At 55.9% G+C, this 27,670-nt stretch overlaps 1 protein-coding gene and 1 long non-coding RNA gene across 2 annotated transcripts; both read left to right on the forward strand.

The window, feature by feature from the left end:
- The first annotated feature begins 723 nt into the window (after nucleotides 1-723).
- On the forward strand, nucleotides 724-27,386 carry MXRA7 (matrix remodeling associated 7). The gene is made up of 4 exons (XM_038549485.1): nucleotides 724-999; nucleotides 15,418-15,535; nucleotides 19,334-19,430; nucleotides 26,327-27,386. Exons 1-4 carry the CDS (start codon nucleotides 724-726, stop codon nucleotides 26,439-26,441), a joined length of 606 nt encoding a protein of 201 aa, XP_038405413.1. The 3' UTR covers nucleotides 26,442-27,386.
- Nucleotides 20,553-24,688, forward strand: LOC119873220. Its single transcript, XR_005364179.1, has 3 exons — nucleotides 20,553-21,897; nucleotides 22,842-22,946; nucleotides 23,349-24,688. It is a non-coding gene; the product is annotated as an uncharacterized LOC119873220 (long non-coding RNA).
- Nucleotides 27,387-27,670: the final 284 nt, after the last annotated feature.

Here is a 27,670-nt window from a genome sequence, read left to right on the forward strand (position 1 = left end):
TGGAAATGGGAAAGACAATTTTTTGGTTACAGCATATTTATCTCAAACACAGTGTTCAGCCACAGAGCCCTGGAAGGATCTGGAGAAACAAAACCAGTAAACTTCCCTTCATTCCACCCTCCCAAACACGGAGGATTACTCCCAGAGAAGTCAGTAGGGGCCCTTGAAGCTGAATTCCAGAAAGCAGCCTTTGGGGGGCAGCCACGTTCCGGGGAGGCTTGTGTTGGAGGCTGCTGGTCTCAGGCCGGAAGGGGCATTCGCCGGCCAGGAACTGGAAGTGCCCCCCCGCCCCCCCCAAAAAAAAATGCTGTGGCCGAGAGTAAGCGGGGTTCACGTTCGCTGTTCACCGTCTTACAGGCCAGTCGGGTGCCAGGGTTTGGGTGAGCCTTCCCGGCCTGTCGGGGCCTCCGCGTTCCCCAACCTGCGCCCCCAGAGGGCTGGAGGCGCGGAAATGATGCTGAAAGTGACCAGAAGCGAAGGGCGCCTGAGAAAAGAGCGTTTCGAGCTGGTTTCCAAAACCAATCTGAGCGCAAAGCGCCAGGCCCGCCCGGTGCGGGCGGCGCGGGCCTCCTCCGGCCTCGGGAGCGCCGCCCCGGGGTCGGGGGCGCAGGGGGCGCGGGGGGCGGGGCGCGGCGGGGGCTCCGCCCCGGGGCGGGGCGCGGGCGGGGCGCGGCGGGCTCCCTCGGGGTCCCCGCGGGCGGGCACTCGGGCGGCCGCGGCGCGATGGAGGCGCCGGCCGAGCTGCTGGCCGCGCTGCCCGCGCTGGCCACGGCGCTGGCGCTGCTGCTCGCCTGGCTGCTGGTGCGGCGCGGGGGGGCCGCCAGCCCGGAGCCCGCGCCCCCGGCCGAGGCCCGCGGGACCCCCGCACCGCCCGGCCCCTGCGCCCCGGAGCCCGCGGCCGCGCCGGAGGGCCCGGGGGAGCCCGAGGGCCCGGGGGAGCTCGCGGCGGCGGCGGCGGCGCCGGTGGAGGCGGAGGAGCAGGCCGCTGAGGCCAGGCAGGTACGACCCGGCCCTCCCGGGCGCCCCTCCCCACCCCGGGGCCCGCGCCCCCTCCCCCCGGCTCGGGCGGGGCCGGGGACCGGGCCCCACTGCCCCCGCCCCCGCCCCCGCCCCCGGGAGCGCGGAGCCCGCGAGCAAACTCGGGAGCATCCTCCCCCCAGAAGTGCCGGCAGCGCCGAGCCCGCTTGAGTTGTGTGCTGCGTCCTGCTGGGGTTCCGATGCCCGCTCCCCGCTCCCCGCTCCAGGCTCCCCGACTCGGGGCACACCCACCCCTCGCCCTGCACCCCTCCGGCCCACGGCGGCCCGCATCCACGTGCATGCGGCTTGTTTCAAGGTCTGCAGTAATGAGAGTTGTCTCGATAACGAAAAAACAGTCATACTTTGAAAGAAAAGAAAAAAAGCTGCCTTTTCTTGGGAAGCCAGTGTGAAATCCAGACTCCAGAGCCAGTCTCCGGTGGGAAGCGCATAGGGCGGGGCGGCCGGAAGAGGCCTGGCACAAATGCAGTCATTTTTATTGTCACACGTGCTTTGGCACTTTTCCCCTGGGGTTGCAGATAAGCCTGGCCTGGATGGAGCAGAGGAGCAAGATACAGCCCTCCTACAGCGGGGCTGAGCACCCCCAAACCGCCCCTCCTGCTTCTGCCCCACACTCACCCTATGGTTCATCATCAGCTCCGTTCTGACCACTTGCCTGGCTTCAGGACATCCAGATAGATGTGCACTCATCCCCCCTGGCCTCATACACTTTTTCCAGGGCTTCTCTTCACATTCGAAACCTACTTGCGGGCATGAGACCCACATTTCCAGGATTTGAGCACCCTTGACCCCTACAGGCTACCACCCAGGGCCCTGAGTCCGTGGGATCAGAATGCCTTGTTCTTACTCCCAATCCCCTCTTCTTGCACTGGAGGAGGCCTGGAGCAGTTGAAGCCGTGAGCAAGCTGCTCTGGTGCCTTGTCCGTGTGTCCACAGCACCCTACTGAATTTTGCTGGACACTGCAGAGAACCCTTGAGGGGAGAAGGCAGTGAGGCTGGGCCAAGGCTTTTCTCTTTGCTGAGTAAGTGTGTGGGACCCCTCTGAGCAGGCGCTTTGTTTGACAACTGGGTGACTAATTGTGTCATTAGAGCGGATTCTAACCAGCCGGAGGAGGGCTGTTGTATTCCTCCCAGGGAGGACAGACTGCTCTAGTGGAGGCCCAGTTGCTCCTGCTCACCTGGGCCATGGTGACCGCAGGTAGGGTTAGGGCCTGTGCTGATATATTAGGTTCGCTCCCAGGTTTGGGATCCCGCCTGCACTCACAGCCTCCTGGGAGAGCAGAGAGGAATGGGCCTTTCTCAGGAGCCATTTGCTCTCAACCAGCCCTGCCCTACCGTTTACACAGTGCCCTTTCCCACCCAGCAGCAAGTTCTAGATTGAAGTCTTCGATGCCTGTTAGTGGCGCTCAGTAGGGTCTTGATCCTCTGGGTTACAGCACTCCTGAGAGGGCTTTCTACGAGGCCTGTGGGCCCTCAGCAGTTCGAGATCTGGTGGGATGGGGTCAGTGTTGTTGGTCCCGAGCAGCCCCAGCACAATCTGCCTCTGTCAGGAAGACGCTCTTCCTGTGGGGGTGCGTGGGTGCTTGGAAGGACAAAGCACGTCAGAGGGGTTCACGTGCAGGGCAGCTGCCAGATGACTCTGAGAGTCTTGTGTCCCTACTCCCCATGCGACATCCTGTCCCAAGACCATCCCAATGTAAGGGTTATTTTTAAGTCCATATCCTCACTCAGGACTCTGGCCCTTCCCTTGTGGGTTCGGATCCCCAATCCTTGCTGAGTTGCTGAGCTCCCCCCTCAACTCCAGCTGACAAACGCTAAATCATGGCTGGGCCTCAGGCCCTAGGGTCACGTGCGGGGGGTGGGGGACACATACCCCTGTCCCCTACTACTCTGCCTTCCCAGTGGAGAGATTATCCCTGAAAGAAGCTGCTAAGAAATTATCTGAAAATGCACAGGGGCATTTTCTAGAGCAGGTCTCACTGCTTTTTTCTGATTATCATATTGGGTAGAAGGACCCTGGGGAAATGAGGCTGAGGGGTGGGGGCGGGGGGGTGGGCAGCCACCTTGCCTGACTAGTGGTGCTTCTTCTGATCCAATCATCTTTCTGCCCTGCCAGGCCTGGGAGGCCCAGGGCAGCTGCTGCCTCTGATTCACAAAGCTGATTATTGAGAAGGATCCCAGCCCAGGGAAGCAGCCTTCCACTGCGGCTGCGGGTCACTGGGAAGGGTCCCCATGGTGCTGCGGGACAAAGTAGCATAGTGAGCTGAGACACTGGGCAGCCACTGAAGAAACGGGGAAATGGGGGGTGATCAGCCGGCCAGGTCGGGGAGGCTAAGCAGAGGGCAGAGCTCTATTAGTAGAACCTCTTTCTTGTCATATCTCCTAGGGGTGCGTGTGGGGGTGGGCAGTCTGAGGAAGCATGACAGGCATGCCCCCCCCCAACAAAGATTCATGGCCAATAATGTCACAAAAATAAGAGCTGGTCCCTTTTAAGGCCAGGAAACAGTGCTTTTTGGTGATGTGTAGGTTGTGATTTTCGGATCACCACGCTTCTTATCTAATGGAGGTGTGGATTCCAGCCAGGCTATGTCATAGGATTCCCAAACCGTGGTCAAGGTGAAGGTCAAGGGTCCCCCGAATAGTACTAGAGTTAAGTCGGTGCCATAACCCAGACTTCTTGGCATTCGGGTCCTCCCTCTCTGGTCAGCAACCGACTAGACACAGTATCACCAAACACAGAAGAGGCAGGGAGACCTGTCTCAGCTGAAAACTAAAGAGACAAGACGGACAAACATGATGCATGATCCTTGAATGGGTTCTGGATTGGGGCGGGGGTGCGGAGCATCCTGCAGGTAACTTGCAGATCTGTACAGAACATCTTGCAGATAACTGGGATATGTTTCAAATGAACCGGTTATCAGATCATTTTGTTGTCTCGATGCTCAATTTCTTGCATGTGATGCTGGCGTTGTGCTTCTGTAGACCCGTGGCCTTGTCCTTGGGGAGATTGCTGTGTGCCCAAACGTTCAGGGAGGACCCGTCATGATTCTAATAGTTACACGTACACGCCCACACAAGAGAATGGAAAAATGGCAAAATGTTAACAACTGGTGAATCTAGGTGAAGGACGTACAAGTGTTCATTGTTTTATTCTTCCGATTTTCCTGTAGGTTTGGAATTTCCCAAAGTACAGGGCTGGAGAGTACACTTACGGTGATGAGCGCCGAGAAATGTATAAAATTGTTGAAACATTATATTGTTTGCCTGAAGCTTTTATACCACTATATATTCATTATACATGGAAAAAAAAAATACAGTGTTGGGAAAAAGAAACCCAGTGGGGAATTTCTCAGGAAAGGGCTTGGTTTCTCAGACACTCTGGCTGTGTCAGTCTGATTGGGCTGCGCAGCCTCACCCGGGTGTCCTCACTGTGCAGCTGGGCCCTGGTTCACCTTCTGGAGTTATCCTGCTGTTAGGTCTACAGCGTGTCTCCTACCCTCACCATCCCTGTCGCCACAGGTCTCCCCACCCCGACCCCTACAGAGGCCACAGAGTGATTTAGGAGCAGGTGACTCCCCTCCCCCGCCGTCCATCCTGACCTTCGTGATGCCAACGTGTCCCCACTTTCTGTTCTCTTAACAAAAAGCACAGAAGCCAGTGAGTGAAGGGCCAAATAGAGAGTTGGCAGTTGTTCATATCAGTTTGGAATCCTGTCTCCGTCAGCTCGGGCTGCTATAACAAAATACCAGAGCCTCGGAGACCTAAACGGTAGACATGTCCTTCTCCCAGCTCCGGAGGTTGGAAGTCTAACATCAAGGTGCCAGCTAACTCGGTTCCCAGGAAGAGTCCGCTTCCTGGTTTTCTGTGTCCTCACGTGGTGGACAGAGAGCTCCCTGGTGTCTTCCTCTTCTTATAAGGACAATAATCCCATCCTGGGGGCCCCTACTCTCAGGACCTCATGTAACCCTAGTTTACCTCCAAAGGCCCCACCTCCAAAAACCATCACACTGGGGCTTCTCGGGCTTCGACATACAAATTTGGGGAGGATACAAACATTCAGTCTGTAATAGGTCTAGTGATTTACTGCAAAGGACACTGGAAATAGCCCACACATCCATTAATTAGGACATTGGATTAATTAGCAAGTTGGTAGAAATATGTAAGGAAAAGCTCAGAACACAAAACAGTGTGTTCACGGTAATTACAGTGATGAACATCACCAAAGAGGGGACGATGCACAGAGCTGCAAACAAGAGTTCAGTGTTCAGCAGTGCAAGAGAGTATTTTATGCGAAGTCGTTTCAGCTCATAATTTATTTTTTCCCACGTGAGAAAGAAGTCCAGGGACTTTCCTCATGGCTAAACTTTGTTCTTTCTTCCCGAAGTAGTCTTGTTGGCACCCAGAAAATTTAGCTGTCGGTTAGAATTTTCTACTCTGTGGGAAGTAATAAATTTTTAAAGAACATACCTTAAGGAAAAAGCTGCCTAGCTTTGCAGGGTTAGAAAGAAGACGCGGAGCATGCGCCCTTTTACACAGACCCTGTTTGTTGCTCTGTTCTTTCCCGGACCGTCGGCCTAAGCCAGAGTGTGGGAGGGCTGAGTCGGCCCTAGACCGTGGGTGGATGTGCCTCCCGAGAAACGCCCAGTTCCCAGTGGCTGAGGCATTTTGGGAGCAGCTTGAGTCCAGCCACGCTTGGTTTGCCACCGTTAGGGACAGATGAATGAACCAGGACTTTGTTTTGGGGTATTTTTTTTTAAGATTTTATTTATTTATTCATGAGAGACACAGAGAGAAGCAGAGACATAGGCAGAGGGAGAAGCAGGCTCCCTGCAAGGACCCTGATGTGGGGCTCAATCCCAGGACCCCGGGATCATGACCTGAGCCAAAAGCAGATGCTCAACCACGGAGCCACTCAGGTGCCCCTGAACCAGGACTTTGATGGGGTTCAGAAATCTCCTAAAAGGGGTGCTCTGTATGGACTGAGCAGCTTGCTGGGATTGCTAGTCCTGGCTGCTTGGTCAGAGCCGAGAAAGAGGTCTGGGATGCTGCACCAGGGTGCTCCTGCCCTCCTACCTGGCAGGGAAGAAGGATCGGTCAGGTTCTCCTGGCCATAGTGGGTGAAAGAGCAAATGAGATTAACTGGTCCAAAGGAAACCCAGTATGAGAATTCATGGTACCTATTTACCTAATATTTTTCCTCCAGGGGCACCTGCCCCATCAGTTAAGTGCCCATCTTTGGCTCAGGTCTGATCCCAGGGTCCTGGGATTGAGCCCCACATCCAGTTCCCTGCTCAGCGGGGAGCCCACTTCACCTTCTCTTTTTTGCCATTCCCCCTGCTTGTGCTCTCTCTCTTTCTCTGTCAAATAAATAAATAAAATCTTTAAAAAAAAATTGTGACTATTCTGAATAGTCATAGGACTTGGGGGAAGCCATATAACCTCAGTTTCCCCAAACTGAAAGGATTGAACTAAAACGAGCTCTGACCTCTCCTAGAGCTCTCTGCAATCCATGCTTATCTGCTTTCCAGTTACCAACTTCTGTTTCAAGGCCTGTGCGTCCAGGGGTGGGTGTGTGCATGTGTGTGCCCGCATCTAGTATTTGCAAGTAAGAACTCCTTGCATCATTATTAACGCTTCGGCCAACCTGACCTCTGGTTGAGACAACCCTGGGCACGTTCTCAGCCAGAACCTCATTCTGGGACCTTGGTATTAAGAGTGTTTCTCCCGGCCAGATGCTTCTGTGCCGAGGACTCAGTATCTGAGATCAATCCCAAGACAAGCAAATACCTCCAGCGCAGTGGTGTCCTGTGAAGATCAGTAAACCCTACTCTGGGGGTCAAGCCATTCTTATCTTTATTCTTCCTAAAGTCTTGCCAGTTTCTGTGGCCATGGTTGAGGGCTCCTTAGAGACTTTTTTTTTTTTTTAAGATTTTATTTATTTATTTGTGAGATACAGAGAGAGAGAGAGAGAGAGGCAGAGACACAGGCAGAGGGAGAAGGAGAAGCAGGCTCCATGCAGGGAGCCCGACGTGGGACTCCAGGATCACACCCAGGGCCGAAGGCGGTGCTAAACCGCTGAGCCACCAGGGATCTCCTCCTTAGAGACTTTCAACACTAGTCACCTGTCTTCTGTTGTTGTCCTTAAAGTTGGTCATGGTCAGAGTTCTTCTTCAGCCTGGTTGGCCCCGAACACGGTGGTCTCATGTCCCCCGCCCCCATCGTTCTGGTCACAGCAGTCCGCAAGCTCTCCGCCCTATGCTCAAGCGTCTCCATTTATCACCACCTCCCGCCCCAAAATGTAGACACTAAAATTCCACCTAATCCTTGCTGATAAGGGGAGAATGCACATCGCTGCCCCGGGGTGGTTTTTTACGAAGCATTTGATGCCCTCCAAATCCTCTTTGTAGGAACAATGCCAAAAACCGTTAATCTGATAGGATTGGATCTGGCATGCTTGGCCATCGGAGCAAGAGAGTGTGCCTAGGGCTTATGAATGTGCCCTCAACTGGGATATGAGGTTGGAGTCCAGGATGGCCCTTTTCGTCTGGACGGCTGAACTTGGCCCCCAGCCTGGCTCCTCCTTGCCCTGGGGCGCTGTGTGCTGGCACAGGGAACACCAGGTCTCAATCTCTCCGCCCCTCTCCCCCAACCCCAACTCAGGAGTCCGCGTCTTACCCAGGACTCTTGCTTTGTTCTTTGTCCGTGCTGGAAACACTCATGCTCCTATCAAGTGGAGGACTCACTTCTAGACCTGTCTTCCAGAACACGCTGGCCTCTGCCCTTCCCCTGATCCATAGCTGATGGTGCCCAGCCGCTCCCTGAGCCCCACCTCATGTGGCCGGCTGCCTCCTCGACACCTGCCCGGGGTGGTCCAGTGAGCCCCTGAGACCACCGTGAGGCCACCCTGTCTGTTAAGACTGTTCTGGACAGGTTCCCTCCAGAGACCAGCCCCATGTTTATAACATGGAAGCCACAGCCACATTCTCCTGCTCCAAGCCGTGTGGTGGCCTCCGTCACATACTGAATAAATTCCGAACTCTTACCACGGCCCCAGTGGCCGGCTCTGCCTCCTGTCCCAGCTGTCCCCTCGCCCCCTCCAGCACAGCCACAGTGGCCTTCCCAGTGCTCAGACGCACCGGGCCTGCGCCTCCTCTGGAGCCTTGGGACAGGCTCTGGGCCCTGCCGAGCAGACCCTTCCTGGCCTAGACTCTCACACAATGGCTCCTCTTCACCTTTCAAGTGTCTGTGTCCCCGAGCACCTTTGAGGATACAAACTGGCAATTCATCAAAGGTTTTATCAGCTAGAATTATGTCTTGGGGCAAAGGACATCAGATCAGTGGTTTTCTTACATTTTTTTAAAAGTGCTAGATCTGTTTTGTTCTTCTTTAAGCCTAGATGGAAGTCCAGTGCATAAAGCAAAAGCAGAACTTCCTTGGGGTGGGGTGGGGTGGGGAGCGGATCTTGGGCCCTATATTCCCACTCCCCCCTTCTTACAGCAATCCGTTCGGTCGCCCCCACAGAGCTCCAGGATAAAAACGAAGCTCAAAACCATCCTTGCCGGGTCCTGTGAACCCCAGAGGACCCCACCCAGACAGAGGAGGGAGGGGGACCCAGAGGTGAACGGGGAAGGGCAGACCATGTGCCCAAGGCCTTGTTCCCAAGGGTGACCCCAAGTTCCAGCCCGCCTGCCCATGGCACCCGCCCCCCCATGGGCTGGAGAGGAAAGCACCTCTCCATTAGAGACCCTGACCTCACGGACTGGAGGCATTAGAGACCCTGACCTCACGGACTCCAGAAGCCCAAGAACCTCAAAGGCCAGGGATTATTTGAATTCAACACGGCAGCTGTCATTTTAGAGTTTTCGTGGGAAAAAGCCATCGTAAGGCTAGCATTTTAAGATGTTCTCAGAGCAAATGAGTTGCAGGAGATTAAGTAAGGTCAAGGACATGGTGCCGTATTGGGCACCGAGTGATTGGCAGGAGCGTGGAGAATGAGGGTGAGTCCGGACTTTTCCAGGCGGGTGGTGGCGGTAGAGAAGTCAAAGCGGAGAGGAAGCAGCAGGCGTGGATCCCCATTCCCAGGCCGTGACGAAGTGTCCAGGATGCTGTGACCGCAGAGAAAAACTGGCGAGTTGAGAGGGGCCAGTTTAGGATAAGAAGACGTCAGTCCGTTGTCTCGGGGGATGCACCTTATCCCGCTGCAAATATGGATTTAGAGGGTTGGCCGGAGCGTCCTCTGCCTGGAGCTGTCACTTAGGCGTGCGGTGGCTGAGCTGTTAGACACGCGGGTGGAGGGAGCCGCCGTGACCTCTGCCAGCCTGCCCTCCCCCCCACCAGCCTGCACAGGCGCCCCGGGAGCTGGCGCCAGCTCTGCGCCCTCTGCTCGCCCGCAGCTGCTCCCCTCCGAATGCAAAAGATGAACAGCCTGATTGCCTAATGGAATCTTTCTGGAATGGGGGTTGGGGGGGAAGAGCCCTGTCAGAGCCTCTCTGCCTGCGGTGGGAGCCGGGCAGCAGCCCCTGCACCCTGCCCGTTCTGGGTGCCCACCCCAGAAACCTGCTGCAGACGTGGTGTGCAGGTGGATGGGGCCTGGCCCAGGCCGCGGAGAAGCCGTGGGGGATCGTGCAGGCCCCTTGAGAGCTCCCTGCTCTCCCTGTTGGCTGCTGCAGGGGAGGGAGGGACAGACGTCCCCGTGGAGGTGGACCCGTGGGCCTCTAAAATCACCCTGGGTTATCCAGGGGGCCTGTTGTGGCACAGCCGGGCTCAGCCATGGTGCTGCTCACAGGGGCCAAGCAGGTCCTGTGTGCAGGACCCGGGGCCGAGCCATCTCCTCAGAGAGAGGGAAAGATATCTGCTTCTCTGTCTGTGTCTGCCCCCCTCACCCTCTCCCTCCCTCCCTCCCTCCCTCCTCTGCTTCAGCGCCTGCATCAGGCCTGGATGGGCCAGGGCGGCCATAAATGGCAATGTGCTGCCCGCAGGCTCGCACTGGCTCCGAGAAGCCTCCCTCCTTGGCCTCTGGGAGCCCCTGGCCCCTGTGCTCTGCCTCCCCCGAGCCGTCCCTCCACTGGAGGAAAAGGCGGATTTGGAGAAGTGTGTCGGGACCCGGGAAGTGAGAACTTGGGCCCTGTCCAGTAGTGGAATGCCGGGACTCTGGTCAGTGAGGTGATGGGCTCGGGTCCCGGCCCGAGACCGCTCTGGGGACCAGCCAGGATGACGGTAGCTGTCTCAGAGGGCGTCACCCATTCACAGCTTCACGAACCTGATTTCCTTTCCTTAGAGCACGGTGTGTTGGTTTGCTAGGGCTGCCATAACAACGTTCTGCAGACGGGGCGGCTTAGAACACCAACGTTCATTTTTTCCAGAACTGTGAGGTCCAGGCGCGGGCAGGGCCGGTCTCTCCTGGGACCTCTCTGACCCTGGCCTGCCGGTGCCGCCTTCTCGCCGCGTCCTCATGACACCCCTGGTGTCTCTTGCATGTGTCCCCTTCTTACACATCTCCTCTTTGAAGGACACCGCTCAGATTGGGTTGGGACAAGGCCTCACTGGCCTCACTTTAACTTAATTCCTTCTTCAAAGGCCTTCTCTCCAAATGTAGTCACAATCTGAAGTACCAGCAGTTTGGACCTCAGCTTGTGATTTTGGGAAAGACACAGTCCAGCCCACAACACACAAGGACCGTGCAGCTCTCTCAGGACCAAGGGGACCAGTGGTGACATCTGGCTGGCTTGCGATCAGCGCTCTGAGCAGCTGTGTGGTTGTGCTGCAGCCCAGCTCCGTGGGAAAGCAAGCCCAAGGGTGGAACTCCAGACCTCAAGACCCCCAGGGGATTGCCTGTGGCCAGGGGCAGCCAGCCCTTCGCAGATTCATTCAACAAACACAGAGCCGATGGCCAGAGTTCCTTAACCTCCCAAGTCAGGCCTGACATCTCTCACCTGCACTTTTTTTTTTTAATTTTATTTATTTATTCATGAGAGATACAGAGAGAGAGGCAGAGGGAGAAGCAGGCTCCACGCAGGGAGCCCGACGTGGGACTCGATTCCAGGACTCCAGGATCACGCCCCGGGCCGAAGGCAGGTGCTAAACTGCTGAGCCACCCGGGAATCCCCTCTCCCCTGCACTTTGAAAACGCTTCTTGGAGTTTCTCCTGCCTCTGATCTTGCCCTCGTTACCCCATTCCACTTCCTGCTCCAAAAATGCCAGCCTCTTCCTCTTTCTCCCCATTTAAAAGATGCTGGGAGCCCATTGTCACCTTGTCCTCTCAGAGATGGGGAGGCCGGGGTGGAGTGGCCTTGGAACAACCACAGCCAGGGTCTTCTCCGAACCCTGGGACCAGAGCTCCCTTCTCCCCAAACAGAGTCGGGCCATGGGTCACATCTGCATGCTGGTCCGTTGCAGGAGGGGGTCTGTCCTGAGGCAGTGCCCCATCCCCCACCCCCCACTTCCACCTCACACCCCACACCCCACCCCTGGGCCCACAGGCTTCCAGGGGTATCCTCCAAAGGAAGGGGGTTTCTGTACAGACAGAAAAAAATGAGTGGCCAATTCAGCACTGTTTTCCAAACTTCACAAAATCTAAAACAAAACAAAACAAAAACAAAAACAAAAACTCTTTTAAATTGCATCCCCGTATATAAAGTCACAGAAGCACACCAGAAATTTTATAAATCGGTATCTCTCTCTACCAGACATGTAACACTATTTATCTTCCATTTAATTCTGGGATGCAGGGGTATCCCCAAAGTCTTGGTGTAGTTTTAGGTTTTAATAACTTGAGAAGTGTAAATGCTACAAAGCTACAGCACACGTCCGTTGAATATTTACTTATTTAAATTCTTCTTATGCTTAGCTACCTGACATTTGAATGCCAAGTTTTCCATTTTAATTCCTTGTGTGTGCCAGAGTCTGGATGGGTGGGCAGGGGGACGAGTCCTCTCCCCCGGGCACCTTGGTGAGCTGGCCAACCTCCGTTAACATGATGTCCAAGCTGTCAGGTGTGCATCAAATCCTCGCAAGATCGAAAGGCTGGAATCACAAATGCGATCCCTCAGTTACTGAAGCTCAGGCCATGAGTATTGTTTTCAAAGTCCAAAAATCAACTACAGCCATATCTAGCACCAGACTGTGGTAATTACATGAATTTGAATGAGAAACGTCAATTTATTTAACATGTAAATAGCCTCTCCAGGGTCGTTTTCTTGCTATGTTTGTAGCATTCATGCTTCTGAAATTATTAAAGCTGAAAATGACACTAAGACCTGGGTCGCACATTTTTTTAAAATACCGGTAGCAACCTCTCAATTGCTTTCATAACCCGCCAACGGGGTCACAGCTACAGCTTAAGAAGCAAAAAATAAAAAAATAAAATAAGAAGCAGCACATAAAAATAAATAAATAAATAAATAAATAAATAAATAAATAAATAAATAAATAAGCAGCACACTTCAAAAGTCAAGTGCAAGATTCAAAGTTAGAGCAGCCTCTCCCCGGGAGGGTGTTGGCAGGTCAGCCTTTGCTGGGTGTCCCTTGGGGACAGTGGGGTGTGCCTCAGCTCTTGATTTTCTCACCGTGCACGGCCATTATTTGTGCAGATGTCTTTCCAACTGGATCATGAGCTCCTTGAGGAAAAGATTGTGCTCGTATCTCTTTTATCTTTGTGTCCGTCACACGTAATGGGAGAATCGGCCACCTCTCTAGTCTCAATATTGGGCTTATTTCTGGGGTCCAGCCCTGAACAGGTTAAGGGCAGTTGTCTCTCTGTTTTCTCCTCTTCCTTAAAACACACACACACACACACACACACACACGCACACACGCACACAAAACCTCACTGACTTCACAGTTCAGATACCCCTGTGTAGCATTTTTAAAATATGTCGAGTAATTCATGCATATTATTAGAAAATCCAAATATACTGAAATGAATCAAATGAACAGAGAAGTGCTGCCCTTCCCCCCGAGGTAGCCCTTCCCCCCAAAGGTAGCCACTGCTAACAGTGCCTTGCGTGTCCTTCCAGAAAACATTTCCTCAGCGTTTGGAGCGTTTATGTGCATCTCCATTCTTATATTTATACCAAGAAGGTTGCCCCTCTCACACTGTGCTGCTTCTTGCTGCTTCCTCTTGGTAACTTATCCTGATGCATTTCTCACATCAGTCTGTACAGTTGCCTGCTTTTTAAAGCACTGTATTGGGGACGCCAGCTGGCTCAGCGGTTGAGCGTCTGCCTTGGGCTCAGGTCGTGATCCCGGGGTCCTGGGATGGAGTCCTGCATCGAGGTCCCCTCAGGGAGCCTGCTTCTCCCTCTGCCTGTGTCTGCCTCTCTCTGTGTCTCTCATGAAAAAAATAAATAAAATCTTTAAAATAAATAAAAGCACTTTGTTGCATGGCGTATCCACATTGTGATATATTTAACCTGTTAACATTGTGCTGCACACATTAGCCAAATATATCTAACTCTAATATATTTAACTCAAAGTCACGAACATGTCATCGTTTCCAGTTTGGCTTCTTTTCTGCTGCACATAATCAGAGTCCTTGTATAAAAACCTGAACAGATGGTTTTCTAGTCCAGAGCAGATCCCTAGAAGTGGGTTTGCTGGGTCAAAGGGGTGTCTCCTTTTCCTGCCTCCCCTGAAGAGGCCTGCCCCCCTCCCCACAGACGCTTTGCTGTGCAAAATCCAGGGGGCATCTGGACAAGCCCCACGTACTGACCGGCGGCGCTCAGGGCAGCGTGGCTCACATCTCGATGGTGCAGAGCTTGATGGACGCTGCTAAGAGGAGAAGTCCTGCTCCTGCCTCCCACCCAGCTCCTCCTGGCTGCACTTTGTGTGATCCAGAGAGCAAGAAAATGACAGGCAACTCAAGGCCTCTCAGGGTTTGCCACTCATGACCTGCTGTTGGGCTTGTGCAAACTTGCAGGCCAGCTTCGCTCGCTCTGTTCTATGAGGGAGCCTGCTGCCAGCCCCTCCGAGCTCCTGCGGAGGCTGCACCTCTGGGAACTGAGTCCCAAAGGCCTGAGCGTGCCACCCTCTCAACGCAGGCGGCTCACTCCTGTGTGTGCTTCCCTCTCATCAACCTGCGGGTTTGTGCATATTGGCTTCCCGTCACAGTTCCCCGGGTCCCTTGTCCCCACCACGCCCTCAGTCCCTGTGGCTGGAGGATCCGCACATCCCGGTACCCCCCGGGATTCCTGCAGGTTGAAGTCACTCCTTCCTTCCAAGAAGGCCATCTTGGGACACTCCTTCCAGCCATCCGTTTATTGAGTCCATTTGAGGGAGAGCGCTGGGCCTGAAGGAGGTGGAGCTCCAGTTTGGGGAAGATAGATGCTGAAACTGTTAGGGGTAGAAACGCAGTGCCAGGGGCATCAGGGTGGCTTAGTTGGTTAAGCTTCTGTCTTCGGCTCAGTTCATGATCTCAGGATCCTGGGATCGAGCCCTACGTTGGGCTCCCAGCTCAGTGAGGAGTCTGCTTCTCCCTCTGCCTCTGCCCCCTGCTCATGCTCTCTCTCAAATAAATAAAAATCTTAAAAAATATACTTTTCTCAAAAAAAAAAAGAAAAAGAAAAAAAGAAATGAGGTACCAGGAAGCAGAGGTGGAGTCTGCACTCACCAGCACAGCTTCTCTGTGACGGCCCCGCCAAGGTGGGCCCCAGGTGCTAGCCTTCCCCGGGTGCCCCTCCCTGGTCCTATCAGCTAGAGTGGCGGGTGGGGGTCCCCAGTCCCCTTACCAAAATGGCATCCAAAGGCTTTGACAAGGGCAGCCCGGGTGGCTCAGCGGTTTAGCACCACCTTCAGCCCAGGGCATGATCCTGGAGTCCTGGGATCGAGTCCCACGTCGGGCTCCCTGCATAGAGCCTGCTTCTCCCTCTGCCTGTGTCTCTGCCTCTCTCTCTCTCTCTGTGTCTCTCATGAATAAATACATAAAATCTTTAAAAAAAAAAAACAAACAAAGGCTTTGACAAACACCCACCTGGAAGGGGTGAAAGGACTGAGGTTTAAGGTCAAAAACACAGCTCCCCAGCGGACAGACTCCCCCTTGTCGTCTTGGCCACACAGCGTTTTCATGGAGATTATGTGGATTCCACCGCTGGTTGATGGTGGCCCCCACGGGGGTCCTCCTGGCCTCACCCAAAGAACAGGCACCTGTGCTGTATGGTCATGCTGGCCCTCAGCGGCTCCTTCCTCTCCTGACGTTCCGCCCACCGCTGCCCCATCTCCCGGAGGCGGGCCCTGGTTTCTGGTCCACCACTGCTGCGGCACATCCCTCCTGCCAGTGGGCCAGGGTCAGGTCGCTTTCACCGAGGGGTCAGGCACCTGGATGACCCTATCAGAGTGAACCACCCCGAGCTCTGGGCCCCAGGTGCTGAGTCTCTCCTTGTCTTGCAGGAAGAGGAGCCAGAGCTGGAGCCGGAGCCACAGCCGGAGCCGCAGCCGGAGCCGCAGCCAGAGCCGGAGCAGGATGGCCCGGAGGGACCAGCCCAAGCAGGGCCTGAGGAAGAGGACGGTGAGTGGGACCCGGCCTCCAGGTGCAACCCCCCGCCCTGTCACCTTGGCTCTTTCTGTCCCCTCTTTCCTGCCTCTAAACTGTGAGTTGTCTTCCAATACGGAGGACCCATCATGCCAGAAAACCAAGCACCCTGACCTTCCACTTCCTGCCGCACCTCCTAGCTCTGCTCCCAACACTGTGCATTTCAGTTTCTCACTGAACCTCTCCCTTATGGAGACAAAAGCCACTCACAGGCCGTTACCCAGGTGTTCTGCACGGCGAAGGCCCCACGGGAGGAGACGCCTGATTTCCAAGCAGCTCAAGTACCTGGCCAGCCCTCCCTGCCCTCAGAACCTGGCTGGCCAGGGGTAGGGGGCAGGAGTGACCCTGAGCATGAAGGAAACTGGCCAGTTAGAACCTGAGCAGGTGGAAGGCAGTGGGGTTGCCCTGGGCACCCACGGGGGCCAGTGCCCTGAACAGACAGAGAGCCAAACGCGGTGTGGGTTTCTGCTGGGTCCTGTCGTGTTTTATTGCTTTAAAACAAGCAACAAGAAAGCAGCATGTCAACATTTGTTAAATCTATATGCAAAGGACGTGGAGGACTTAATACTTGTACTCTTGTGTGTGTTTGAAATACTTCATAATTTTTAAAAAAGCGAGACTGTTGCCGTGACTTTCAGCCGACTGCTGGCAGGGGCAGTGGAAAGAGTGGGTTGCAGGAATGCAATGACCTCCGCTGGTGTGGGTGTGTGGGCGGGCGGCCGGCTGCACTGGGGGGCCCACAGCTCCCCATGAGGTCCCGCAGGTCCAGGCTCCTGTCAGTGCTGCCTCAAAAGAACAGGGAAGGGCAGGCAGCTGCAGAGGCTCGGGGGCTGGTTCTCCCCAATCATCTGCAGGTTTAGAGATGCATGGCACCTGTGCCTGGGGTCTGTCCCTGCCTCGTGGCCCTCCTTCCCCCCCCCCAGGCAGCTGCAGGGATGCCAGAAGTCAGGATCCTGTTAGTGACTCGGGGACCCAGGAGCTGTGGCTGCTAGAGGCCCTGCCGTGGCAGCTAGAGGCCCTGGCCAGGACAAGAGGAGGATCACCAGCCTCCCACCCAGCCATGGGCCTTGTCATGGGCCCTCTGTCCTTATCTGACTGCTGCCCCCGGACACCCCCCATCCCCCAGCCGCTTCCTGTGAGCTCTGACAAGGCGAGGGAGGGGAGGTTTAGGGCCCCAGCTGTCAGAGGAAAAGAGGCGTGGGCCCCCAGCCCCTCTGCAGTGAGCAGCTCAGCTCTCGGGCTAATTGATTAGTGTCGCCAAGATGCCCTCCCTAAGCGACTTGGCAATTCACAGAAGGCTACAAGAGGAAGTCCTGCTCCCGGGAGGCTCTCACATTGAAACCTCCTGGTCTAGCAAAATTGGATGCGACTGTGGATCACTTGGTACACCACATGTGATGTGATTAAGTGAAAGGCTTTTCTGCCTGGCCCGGAAAACATAAAACTAATCAGGCCTGCCCCCTAAATTGAAACCTTGAGTAGTGCCCAGCTGGCAGAATTTTTTGTTTTATTTTTCTAAAACATAGCAACACAGTGACCTTGATGTTGAGGTTAATTGGTTTTCTTTGTCCGTTGCCTCTTCTCGAGGTCCAGAATCGAGTGTTGGTGTGTTGGCTGTGAGCTCATCTGAGACCGCAGCTCTGTGTCAGGCTTTTTTTTTCCCGCCCCTCTGGCAGGCTTTTCAGAGCTTTCCGGATAACCAGGGACCCAAGCCCCTCCGACAGCAGCTCTGAATTACTCAGCAAAGTGCCCAGATCCCCAGATGCAGGCAGTCCATACCTGGTGCTGTTGGAAGCTCCTGGTTCTGCGGGCCTGCAGGAAATGGTACTTTCCAGCCCTTTGCTGGTCAACCTGAGCAGAGCTCAGCCTGGAGGAAGAGCTGGCCCGTGGGGGCCGCGGTCTCTGGTGAGAGGGGGTGGGAATGGATTCCCGGGTCTCTGCACCAAGCCTCATCTCACCCGGAAGAAGAATGAAGGCCCCTCAGGATGATCCGGCCCCTTTCTCCACCACCCAGTGCCACTGGCCTCCTTACTTTGCTGGGTCGGTCTCCCCAGACACCACAGGGCTTGCTCCCTCTCAACTACCACCTGTAAATCCCCTCCTGATGCCACTCCCAGCCTACCCCCAGGGAAACTTCCAAGCAGCCCCCTCACTGCCCCACTCCCCTGTCCTTTCTGCAGAGCACTCGTGACCAACTTCTAACTGTATTTTACTTATCTTTGCTTACTATATGTTTTATTCACTGCTAAGTCCCCAGCACCTCACACAGTGCTCACTAAATATTTGCAGAAAGAATGAAGAGCAAATGAACTCTTGTACAGATGTAGTAACTTCTTCCTAAGGCAAAGCTTCAGCCCCTGAGCAGTTAGCCGGGGTGAGGGAGCCACAAGCGGACTGTGCCCTGGGAGCCGGCCAGCATTCTCCTCCTGGGCGAGGCTTTGGAGAGAACAGGGCCCTCCTCACATGACATTTGGGTTCTGAGTCTGCATCCAGAACCTTCTTCCTTCGGCCCAGAGAGAACCTGAATCCAAAGGGCTACGGCCTCCACCCTGGACCCACATCAGCTTGTCTAATCAAGCAGGACAGGTGCCAGCTGGAGGTCAGGGTGGCCTGGGGCAGGATGCAGAGGTGTTCGAGATTCCTGACATTGGAGTGGCAGAGAGGTACACTCTCTAGAACAGGACTGAAAAGGACTCCATGTGTGGGAGGGTGATTTGCTGGCCTTCGCATTTCCCTCACTCAATTCTGTACGCCTTAGTGGAAACTAGACAAAACCAGCCATTCAGTCCCTGTCCTGGGGACGGCCAGGGGTTGCCTGCCCTCCACCTGCTGGGCTGAAAGACCACTTAAGGGCATAGCTTCCCAAGGGGACTCTCTCCTCCCGGATGCTCAGCCCAGGGCTATGCCCTGCAGTGCTTTTCTCCTCCGCCCTGCAGCCTGTGCCTGTGTGCCCAGCACCTGCCCTCGCTCCCTGTCACTCCGCTTCTCTGCCCAGACCTCTGAGGTGCCCGCCTAAGGCCTCGAGATGGTTTGTGTGTTCTCAGGCAGCTAGGAGTCCGTTCTCTGGGACTGGCAGGTCCCTATTCAGTAACATGTACCGACTTTGATGCCCAAATTCAAAACTGTGTGAAAAACACTACATCCCTCCCATGTCCTACTGTAGGCTGGATGCATTGTTTCAGATTTCTAATAACCGGCAGGCACCCCAAGCCCCAGAACCCGGAGGATCTCAGCAGAACGCTCAGGAGTCCCTGTGCCTCCCGGGGGCCTGGGACCCAAGGAGATGCAGGGGACGTGGCCATCACATAGTAGTGATGGGGGGCTTCAGAGACGAGGGTAAAGCATCCCCCAGACAGCAACTCAGCGGGAGCCTTTGCCGGAGAGGGGCAGCCGGGCAGCTCTGCGGGCAGCTCAGCCGGGTCTTGGGGGGGGCCCATCACTGGCTGGGTAGAGCTGCAGGCACCGTGTGAGGAGGGGGACTGATTTCTCTCCAGCTGCTTCATCTTTGTCCCTGTATCCCCATTTCAAGTTCCAAAGAGCTCCTAAGCTGCCGTGGGATTTCACAGAGTGTGGGAGGAAGCCCTGCCGGGTGGAGACAAAAAGTCGCAAGCTCCTGAGGCCTGGCAGCCCGGATGGCATGGGGTGGATGCAGGAGAGGATGGGGCCAGGCAGCCAGCCCTTGGAGCCAGCAAAAGGGAATGAGGACCCCAAGCCTGTGGGAGGCCCCCCTGCACTCAAGGCCTGCGCCGGCTCTGACCCGTCTCCTCTCTGCAGGGGGAGAGGTCTTCTCCTTTAAATACAGCCCGGGGAAGCTGCGGGGGAACCAGTACAGGAAGATGATGACCAAAGAGGAGCTGGAGGAGGAGCAGAGGTAGGCCGCACACCTTCCCCGCGGGAGCCCCCCCCCCCCCCCCACATGCTGTCCTGCCCCTGCCCTGCTGAGCAGGAGAGGAGGCCCGCCTCTGGCCAGCCTCCTGCCCCACCCCCGCTACTCCTTTATTTTGGTTTTTGGGGTTCTGTCCTGCTCAACCAGCCTCAGTTTCCCCAGAGACGGGCCCCTTGGGGAGCCCGGGAAGAGGGCAGGGCGGCTGAGCCCCTCCCCTGCCCACCTCGCCCCACGAGCCACCCGGGAGGAGCCTGGAGCAGAGCCGGCTATTCCCTCACACGTACAGTTCATGACAAAACCGATCCATCACTTGGGGACAGGGTGCGATTCTTCCTGCTCATCCGCTCGGCAGCTCCCCTGCCCCCATCGCCCGGCGTCGGCGTTTGTTCTGCTCCACGGAGCTCCCACACAACTGCACGCCTAGCTTCTCAGCTGTAGGACTGGGCACCCCCCACACCCTGCTGGGCACCCACTGCACACCGCGGGCCTCCGTCCCCGAGTCCTCTCCACTCCAGCCCGCTGGGGTGCTGAGGAACGCCCTGGAGGCAGCAGGACAGCTGTGTCAGGCCACGGGAGAGAACGGTGGTCGGACTCCAGCGGTCCCCCCACGACCCCCCGGTTCAAACTGGAGTCTCAACGGGAGCCCAGGCTTGTATGCTTGTGGTGACCCCCACCTGCTCCTTAGCACAGGCTGGGGTCCTAGGGTCACAGACGACAGGAGGTTATTCGAATGCACAACTCAGCCACCCTTTTGGTGCCGCTGGTCAAGCCACTCAGGGTCCCTCGAAAGTCAGAAGCCGCTCTGCCCAGACCCCCATTTCCCCTCCTGCAGCTGTCACCAGCTCTTCCAAACCTGGCCTGGAAGGCTCTTCCCCTGGGGCGGAGGGGTGGCAGCCTGGGCCCAGCCTGAGGAAGATCCTGAGCAGGGGAAGGTGGCCTCCAGGGGAGCCCCTGGCCCCCCACTTGGTGCTGGTGACACTGCCTCTGGGTGTGACCCAGTTTGCTGCCTTTATATTTCAGGATTGAGCTGACCTCTGACCTCACTTCCCTGTAGCAAGTTCCTTAGGTCCTGAGCCACACATATTCTTGCAAATCCTTTTGGTAAGGAGATTGACTTCTCAGACCAGTGGTGCTTCCCTCCTCCTGTCTGTTAACGTGTCCCCAACACGACTGGCGCGGTCTAAACCTCCCCGCTCCGCCGCCTCCATCATCAGTTGATACATTGTGTGCACGGTGCGGTCTCGCTCTCCGCCAGCACGGGGGTCGCAGTGTGACCGGGTCCCTCTGTCTGGGCTGCAGGGTTCTGGGAGCCCAGAGGACACAAGTCCCTGGTGGGCCTCGTGGACCGGCTGGTGGGGAGCTAGCGCCCCCTTGTGAGGCTGGGGCAGAACTGTCGTCCCCCAGGGGAATTGCTGGGTGTCCCCCTGCCACTTCATCCCAAGCTGTGGGACAGGCAGGTTGTTCTGGTCAGAGGAAGGGGTGGCACAGGCAGTGCTGTTCAGTAAGCTCAGACTGACCGGAACACAGCCACTCTTTAGTTTTCCTGTTGCAATGGAGACCACATGGCGCAGAGGGCCCAACAGAGTCAGTATCGGGCCCTCTACAGGAAACGTTTGCAGGCCCTGGATTAAGGATGGGGAGCGCTGGGTGCACCTGCGATCCCGCGAAGGTCCCCATGGACGGAGCCAGGTGCTCGGGCAGGTGCCTGTGGATGTGAGGAGTCAGTGAAACCGGAAGGACCGGTTAGGGACAGATGCCAGGCCTCAGGCGGGGGTAGGGGGTGTCAGGTCTCCAGGGTTACGGGGCTCAGAGCAGGCACCCCAGAAAGAGGGAGGGGAAGGGGAAGTCCCTTCTCTGTTATGTTCAGACAGCAGACCCTGCATCGCCCAGGAAGGTCTTTCCTGCCAGGGTCTTGGGGGACCTCTGGGGCACCGAGTCACACTTGGCTACTCCGTGGGGTGGAGACTGTGCCCCAGGGCAGCCCCAGGGTGAAGGAGGCTGTGCCCCAACTTGAGATGAAGGGGCTAGTGGACTTCATGGCCCTTAAACACACGGTCCCCGCAGAGTGGAGCTGGAGTTCACGTTCATTTTCATTCCTGTCCTTCCCCAGCATGCTCCCCACGGCTGCTGCACGCATCTGCCTGCTGCCTCCTGCCCCTGCATGCGCCCCAGCCAGCTCACGTGGCACTGCATGGGGCCCCGTGACTCGCACACCTCTTGCAGCTGCTTCTGTCCCTCTCGTGGTGATGCTTGGGGTTGCAGAGGCTGGCGAGTTTGGCTCTGTCTCTCCATCTACAGCTGGGTAGTTCCCGTGTGGCCCCGGGAGAGCCGGCGGGTGCAAGCTCGTTCTGGTCCCAGCTCGTCCCAGCTCGGTCTAGGAAACTGCCCTGGAATTCTAGTATGAAAAAGAACACGTATATTATCGTCAAATCACTAAAGCCACAGGAGCCAAGTATGCTCTCTTCTTTGCCTGTCAAATTCTTTCCGACCGAACTCTGCCTGTTTCTAATCCCTTTCCTGGCACTCTGAGTCCCAGTTGAATTGCAAGCTAGTTCACCAAAAAATGCTGCAAATCCCTGACTTTAAATTAACTCAGCTACCAGAGCAGTGGTATCCAGAGCCCAAATCCTTAGCGGTCACATGGTCCAGCATCCCCTAAAGCCTCGCTTTACAAATAATTTTCAGGGCCTAGCACTTAGGAAGCAGGACTAAAATCAAGACCCCAGATCATTCCTCTGCGTGTTTCAGTGGACAGTCCCACCCTTGGAATTGCTCACAGATTCAGGTTCCCTGGGCACAAGAGGCAGATAAATGGTCAGGGTTGCAAATCCAGAGCTGGTGGCTGCCTAAGGAAGACTGCTCGGTCACTGCCTGCCCCCTCCGCCAGGCCTTCTCCTGGGGCCCAGGGCTCTCACAGGCGTCCCTGGCGTTGCCACGCCTGCCTGGCTGGTGGAGGGTGCCTTCCCACCGCAGCTTCTCTGGGAGGTGCCATGTCCAGCCTCAGTGTGTGGCTGGGACAATGGGCTTTGCAGGCTGCTGATAGAGCCTCCAGCTCCCAGAGCTAGTGAAGCTGGGGAGCTTGTCAGGAAAAAGAAAAAGCACCCCTGTCCCCTCCTCTCCTGTGTGCCGTCTGTTCTTCCCACCTCCTGGTCCAGAGGACAGTGTAGACCAGGCTGGCTCTGATAGATGGGAACCTGGGTTCCCAGCGCCCCCGCTCCATTCTGAAGGTCCACAGAACGTCCTGACCTTTCTGGAAAAGGACACGACTCTGGTGGAAGGTGCCTGGTGCAGCAGAGCAGGCAAGGGTGGGAGGCGGCCCGGGAGCCCAGGCTGTGGGACATTCTGGCATCCACAACCTGGTGAGTCCATGGAGCATTTGCCAGTATGAATGTCTAGAAACACGCGTGACTCTGACCTCCAGAAGAGGGCGCTGGAGGGACAAAATTGAGGGCCTGCGTTCCCTGGAAGAGACTGCGAGCTTCTGGGTGTCATTTAGAAAAGGTGTGTGTGCATCCTAGGGTGCTAGTGTCCCCAGAGGGAACAAAACCCCACCAGCGGGAACAGGAAATAGTTGAGTGTGACAGGACAATCTCAGTGGGGGGGGGCAAAGGTCAGAAGCACCCAGTATGTGACCTAGAGTCGGCCCCGCCTCCCCGCCCAGGGTCCAGGTCTGCCCCCCTTAACTAAATGCCTCCCGGACTCAGGACTCAGAATGGGGTTTGGCAGGCTGCTGAGGGCCAGTGCCGGGTCAGGCGGGCTCTGGGGAACAGTGTCCTGCTGTAGCCTGGCTTCTGCAATCCCAAACATCCTCCTCCTCATCCCCATTCCCCCTTCCTCCCCCACCATCCGTGTAAGATGGAAGAAGTAAAATAAATGATCTTTTCTCCCTATTTCTCTTTACAGAACCGAAGAATAATGAAGTTATCATTAGCCTCCTGCTAAAGGCTTTTCCTTTTGGCATCTAAAAAGCTTGAGAGATAAAATGGAAATCCCCAGAGCGGAGCCATGCAGGCTCCCGGGTGCCTCTGGCCTGCACAAATGTGCTGGGACCCAGCCCCTCCATCAGGACCTGTCCCTCAGCGGGGAAGGTGCTGGGAGCGCCTTGGCCCCCCGGGGTAGAGATGCTCCCCCCTGTTGGTGTGCATTGCTTGGTTAAGCAAGGGTTTCGTAGACTTGGATTTGTCTTATCACCGTACCCTGCTTTCCCCTCGCCCTTCACACCTGTGCTATCACCAATGGCAGCCACCTTGTCATTTTAAAACCAGCAGAGCTTCATCCCCGCCCCGCCTTTTCCTTCACTGGAGCCAAATTGTGAAAGACTCTGAGGCCTGCCAGACCAACGAGGCAAAGCTCCTGTGCTGGCTACCTGGCTCAGGGATGGTGGACGTCCTCCTTTCCCTGGGGGCCCACTTCCCTCTTTCCATCTGGGGGGCTCGGGTGTTGGGGGTGAGAGAGGAGAGTCGCAGCGGCAGCAGTCCTATTACTGGCCCCACAGCGGGGAACCAGCGCCAGCTATCGATTTGTGTGGCCCTTAGACTTCATTTAGAGGAGGCTTGAATCCGCCCCTCTTGTGGCTTGAGAGGCCTTTTCACTGACGGCTCTTCCCAGCGCAGCCGAACCTCCACCTCCGCTTTGGCAGAAGCAATAAGACTAGTTTGCTTGAAATAGGTTTCTTGACGATTATGCCTTTTCCTAGAAGGTTTCGTAGGTAAGTTAGAATTTCACCAGATAAACGAGGTCAGCCCCAGACCCGTTTCTTGGAATTTTATATCGGACAATATTTATACTATACCAGCCTAATCTGCAGTTTTTAGATGCGTTGGTTAAAACAGATTTTTTTTAAAGCAGTAAGTTTATAGAAAAATTTGTTCCATTTAATGGAAGGCCGGGATGCCACCCCCTGGGCCATGTTACATTCCCAGCCACCTTCTCTGGTCCTAAAATCAGGTTCAGAGGTGTAGTGCAGAAAGGGCACCGTGTGCAAGCCTCATCGAGCCACGGGACGAGTAGATCTACCCTGGTTAGCACACGTGTCCCCACGCAGCAATAACAGCAGCCTCATCCAGGCTGGGATCTTACTGATACAGTAAGTAGGTGACTCCCTCCAGGGTAGTTCCCTAACTAGTTAGTTGTCTGGAATCCTGAACGTGGCTTGTAGGCACCAAGCCTCATCATGTACTCCCGATGGCTTGGATCTGTGTGTTCAGCCTTTGTTCAGCCCAATAAACTTTGAGTAGATGACCTCGGTTACTGTGTGTTTTTTCAGTTTTGCTGTGTTTTTAAGAAACAGTCTCCTCTGAACCCATTAAAACATGAGCTCGCTCTCATTTTGATGCCTGTTACTCTCTAGCAGAGGAGGAGTCCTAGGTCTACCCCAATGCCCAAGCGCCACAGCCATCAAAAATACCTGAGAATCTGTGTGCATGCAAGGTGGGGGGTGGGGGGTTGTGATTCCATCCAAGTTGCTCAGCACACACAGCCTTTCAATTCACAGTGCTTTCTTCGGACTGTAGGGTACAGAACACCTACGGCAGGCTCCTTCTCCTCCACACGGGAAAACAGACTAGAGATCGCATTCCCAGGGTGACCGAGAGAGGCTGGGATTTGGGACTTCAATATTTGAGTTTCTAGATGCAGCTCTAGCTAGAAAGCCAAATTCTGGTCGAGAAATACGGGGTCACCGCAGAAGGAATCCATTGGGACACATATAAGACCAGACACTGGGACTCCACGCCACCCCAGGCAGCATTATGGGTGCTGGGTAGCCTGGCGGTCGTTCCAAAGCCCTGCCACGGGGGACACGCGGTGTGTGTATGCAGGGAGGGGCCTAGAGGGCCGGGTGCAGGGTGCAGCTGTCCACACAAACCACAGAAACCAGAGGCCAGCTGTGCTGACGGCACCGCACATGGAGCGGAACGGGCGAGCCCCAGGTCGCAGCTGCCCTCTGCGCTTGTGCCCCGTGCCCCACCCTTGCACCCGGTGCCCCACCCTTGCAAAATGTTTGCGCTCCTGGGAGTTGTCCCGTGCGGGTCAGATGGTGTGGCCGAGCCTCATAAAGATAAATACTTGGGTCCCAGCTGCCCATCCAGCGTGGGCCAGCTCTGTGGTGGGAGGGACGGTCCCCCCGCTGGCCATAAGGTATGTGGGCAGAGCAGGAGCAGGCGCCCCTTCCTCCGAGCAAGGAGACCCCGTGGGCACCTCCGCCCACACCCCTGCTTCTCAGCTGCTAATGCTTTCTGCCCTCACCCCTCACAACTGAGGCTGCTGCTAACACGTTCCTTCATGGGCTCGCTCTCGGGCCACTTAACAGAAGGGGCCTCCCCCCATCGACCCCCCTCCCCCAGGACGTGCCAGGTCAACGCTTGAAAGGGGGCCTCAGGGAAACCTGGGTGGCTCAGCAGTTAAGCATCTGCCTTTGGCTCAGGTTGTGACCCCGGGGTCCTGGGATCGAGTCCCACATCGGGCTCCCTGCAGGGAGCTTCTCCCTCTGCCTGTGTCTCTGCCTCTCTCTGTGTCTCTCATGAATAAATAAAATCTTTTGAAAGAGAGAAAAAGAAAGAAAGAAAAAGAAAAAAGAAAGGAAAAGAAACAAGAAAGAGGGCCCCCTGGGGGAAACAGAGGCACAGGATCCCACACGTTCACTTGGGTCCCCAGACCCGTGGGGCAGAACCAAGACTTAGAGCCTGCTTTAGGACCTTCCAGCGGAGGTGGTTCGGCCAAGCCAGCTCGTGGGTTTTGAGTGGGTTTTGCTTCTGTTTGACTTTCTCCTTCCTGGAAGGCAGGCACAGCAGCGGCCGAGAGCAGGGTCCCAGCCCCGGCGCACTCGGCGTCCCGCACCCTGCGCTGGAGCACCTTCTTCCTCTCTCCTCTCTTCCCCACAGAGTGCAGAAGGAGCAGCTGGCGGCTATCTTCAAGCTCATGAAGGAGAACAAGGAGACGTTTGGGGAGATGTCCGACGGCGACGTGCAGGAGCAGCTCCGCCTGTACGACATGTAGGCCGCCTGGCCCGCGAGGCCCTGTCCCTTGCTGGCCCGCCTTCAGTAGGCCGTCCCTCCGCCTTCAGTAGACCGTCCCTCCGCCTACGTAGCCGTAGAGGCGTATCACACATGGATTGCGCGGTTCCCACAATTTAGGCCTCATTTTACAGGAATCGGGATCGTTGTCCTCAGAGTTCGACTTGTTTGCTAAGAGAATGCTCCCCTGCTGCTCGCACCCATGCAGTTACGGAAGCTTCCAGAAAGCCTTCTGAAGCAGATTGAGGGCGCGGCAGGACCCATTGCCCATCTCCCCCATAGCACCCCTGAATCCTTTCCACACCAAGTGCCCAGTGGGGGTGGGGGTGGGGACCGTGCCAGTGGCGCCCAGCTGCTGCCCGCACCGGCTCTGAGCGTCCTTTTAGCAAAAACTCTAACTCAACACCCCCCTTCCATGCTGGAACAGATCAGTGCTCTCAGAGTTGAGACCCCCCGAGAGCTTCTCCCATTTAAGCGTGAGCCTTCCTTCACCCATGAGGAAGGCAGGCTCATTTGAGTTATTGTGTACCCAGAACGATGCTCGCTGCTAGATAGAGCAGTCAAGGCTGCGACACGGTGCCCACCCTTAGGGGGACTACGGTCACCCAGAGAAGACACGCATATGCGCGCGGAGGGAGCATCTCCCCAGACAGCATGCAGTGCTGTCACCCCAAGGTGACCTGAAGAGACAGTGTCTGGGAGGCCTTAAGGGGTCAGTCCCCTCCCAGGGGTCAGCCAGCATGGGAGGATGCAAATGCAGCAGCTCCCTGGGCTGCACGGGCCCTGGTTTCTGTTCACCCCATTAGCAGGAAAACTCAGAGCACGTGGAGTTGGGGGTGGGGGTGGGGGCATCTGCTAAAGAGAGGACCTATGAAGTTCTTACCAATATTTTGTATTTGCTGAAATAAAGCTAAGTCAACACAATGAACTCAAAGAAGCCGTGGCGTTTTGCGCACCTCACATTAGTGATGGCGGGGGCTGAGTTACTCTCCCTCCATCCTCCCGCTCGCTACTAGAATTCTCCTCGGGGACCTCCCGTCTGTTGCTATAATTCCTTTTTGCTTCCTTGTCCACAGTCCCCACAGGAGGAGGGTCTGCTCTCTGTTCTGTCCAAGTGTCGGTGGTTCTTTCTTTTTTAAAAATTAACTGTCACTGCTTTTTTTTTTTTTCTTAAATTATGATTTTGGAGTTCTTTGCTCCCTTTGTCACCCC

This window comes from Canis lupus, chromosome 9 (assembly GCF_011100685.1).
Source record: "Canis lupus familiaris isolate Mischka breed German Shepherd chromosome 9, alternate assembly UU_Cfam_GSD_1.0, whole genome shotgun sequence".
Lineage (NCBI taxonomy): Eukaryota > Metazoa > Chordata > Mammalia > Carnivora > Canidae > Canis > Canis lupus.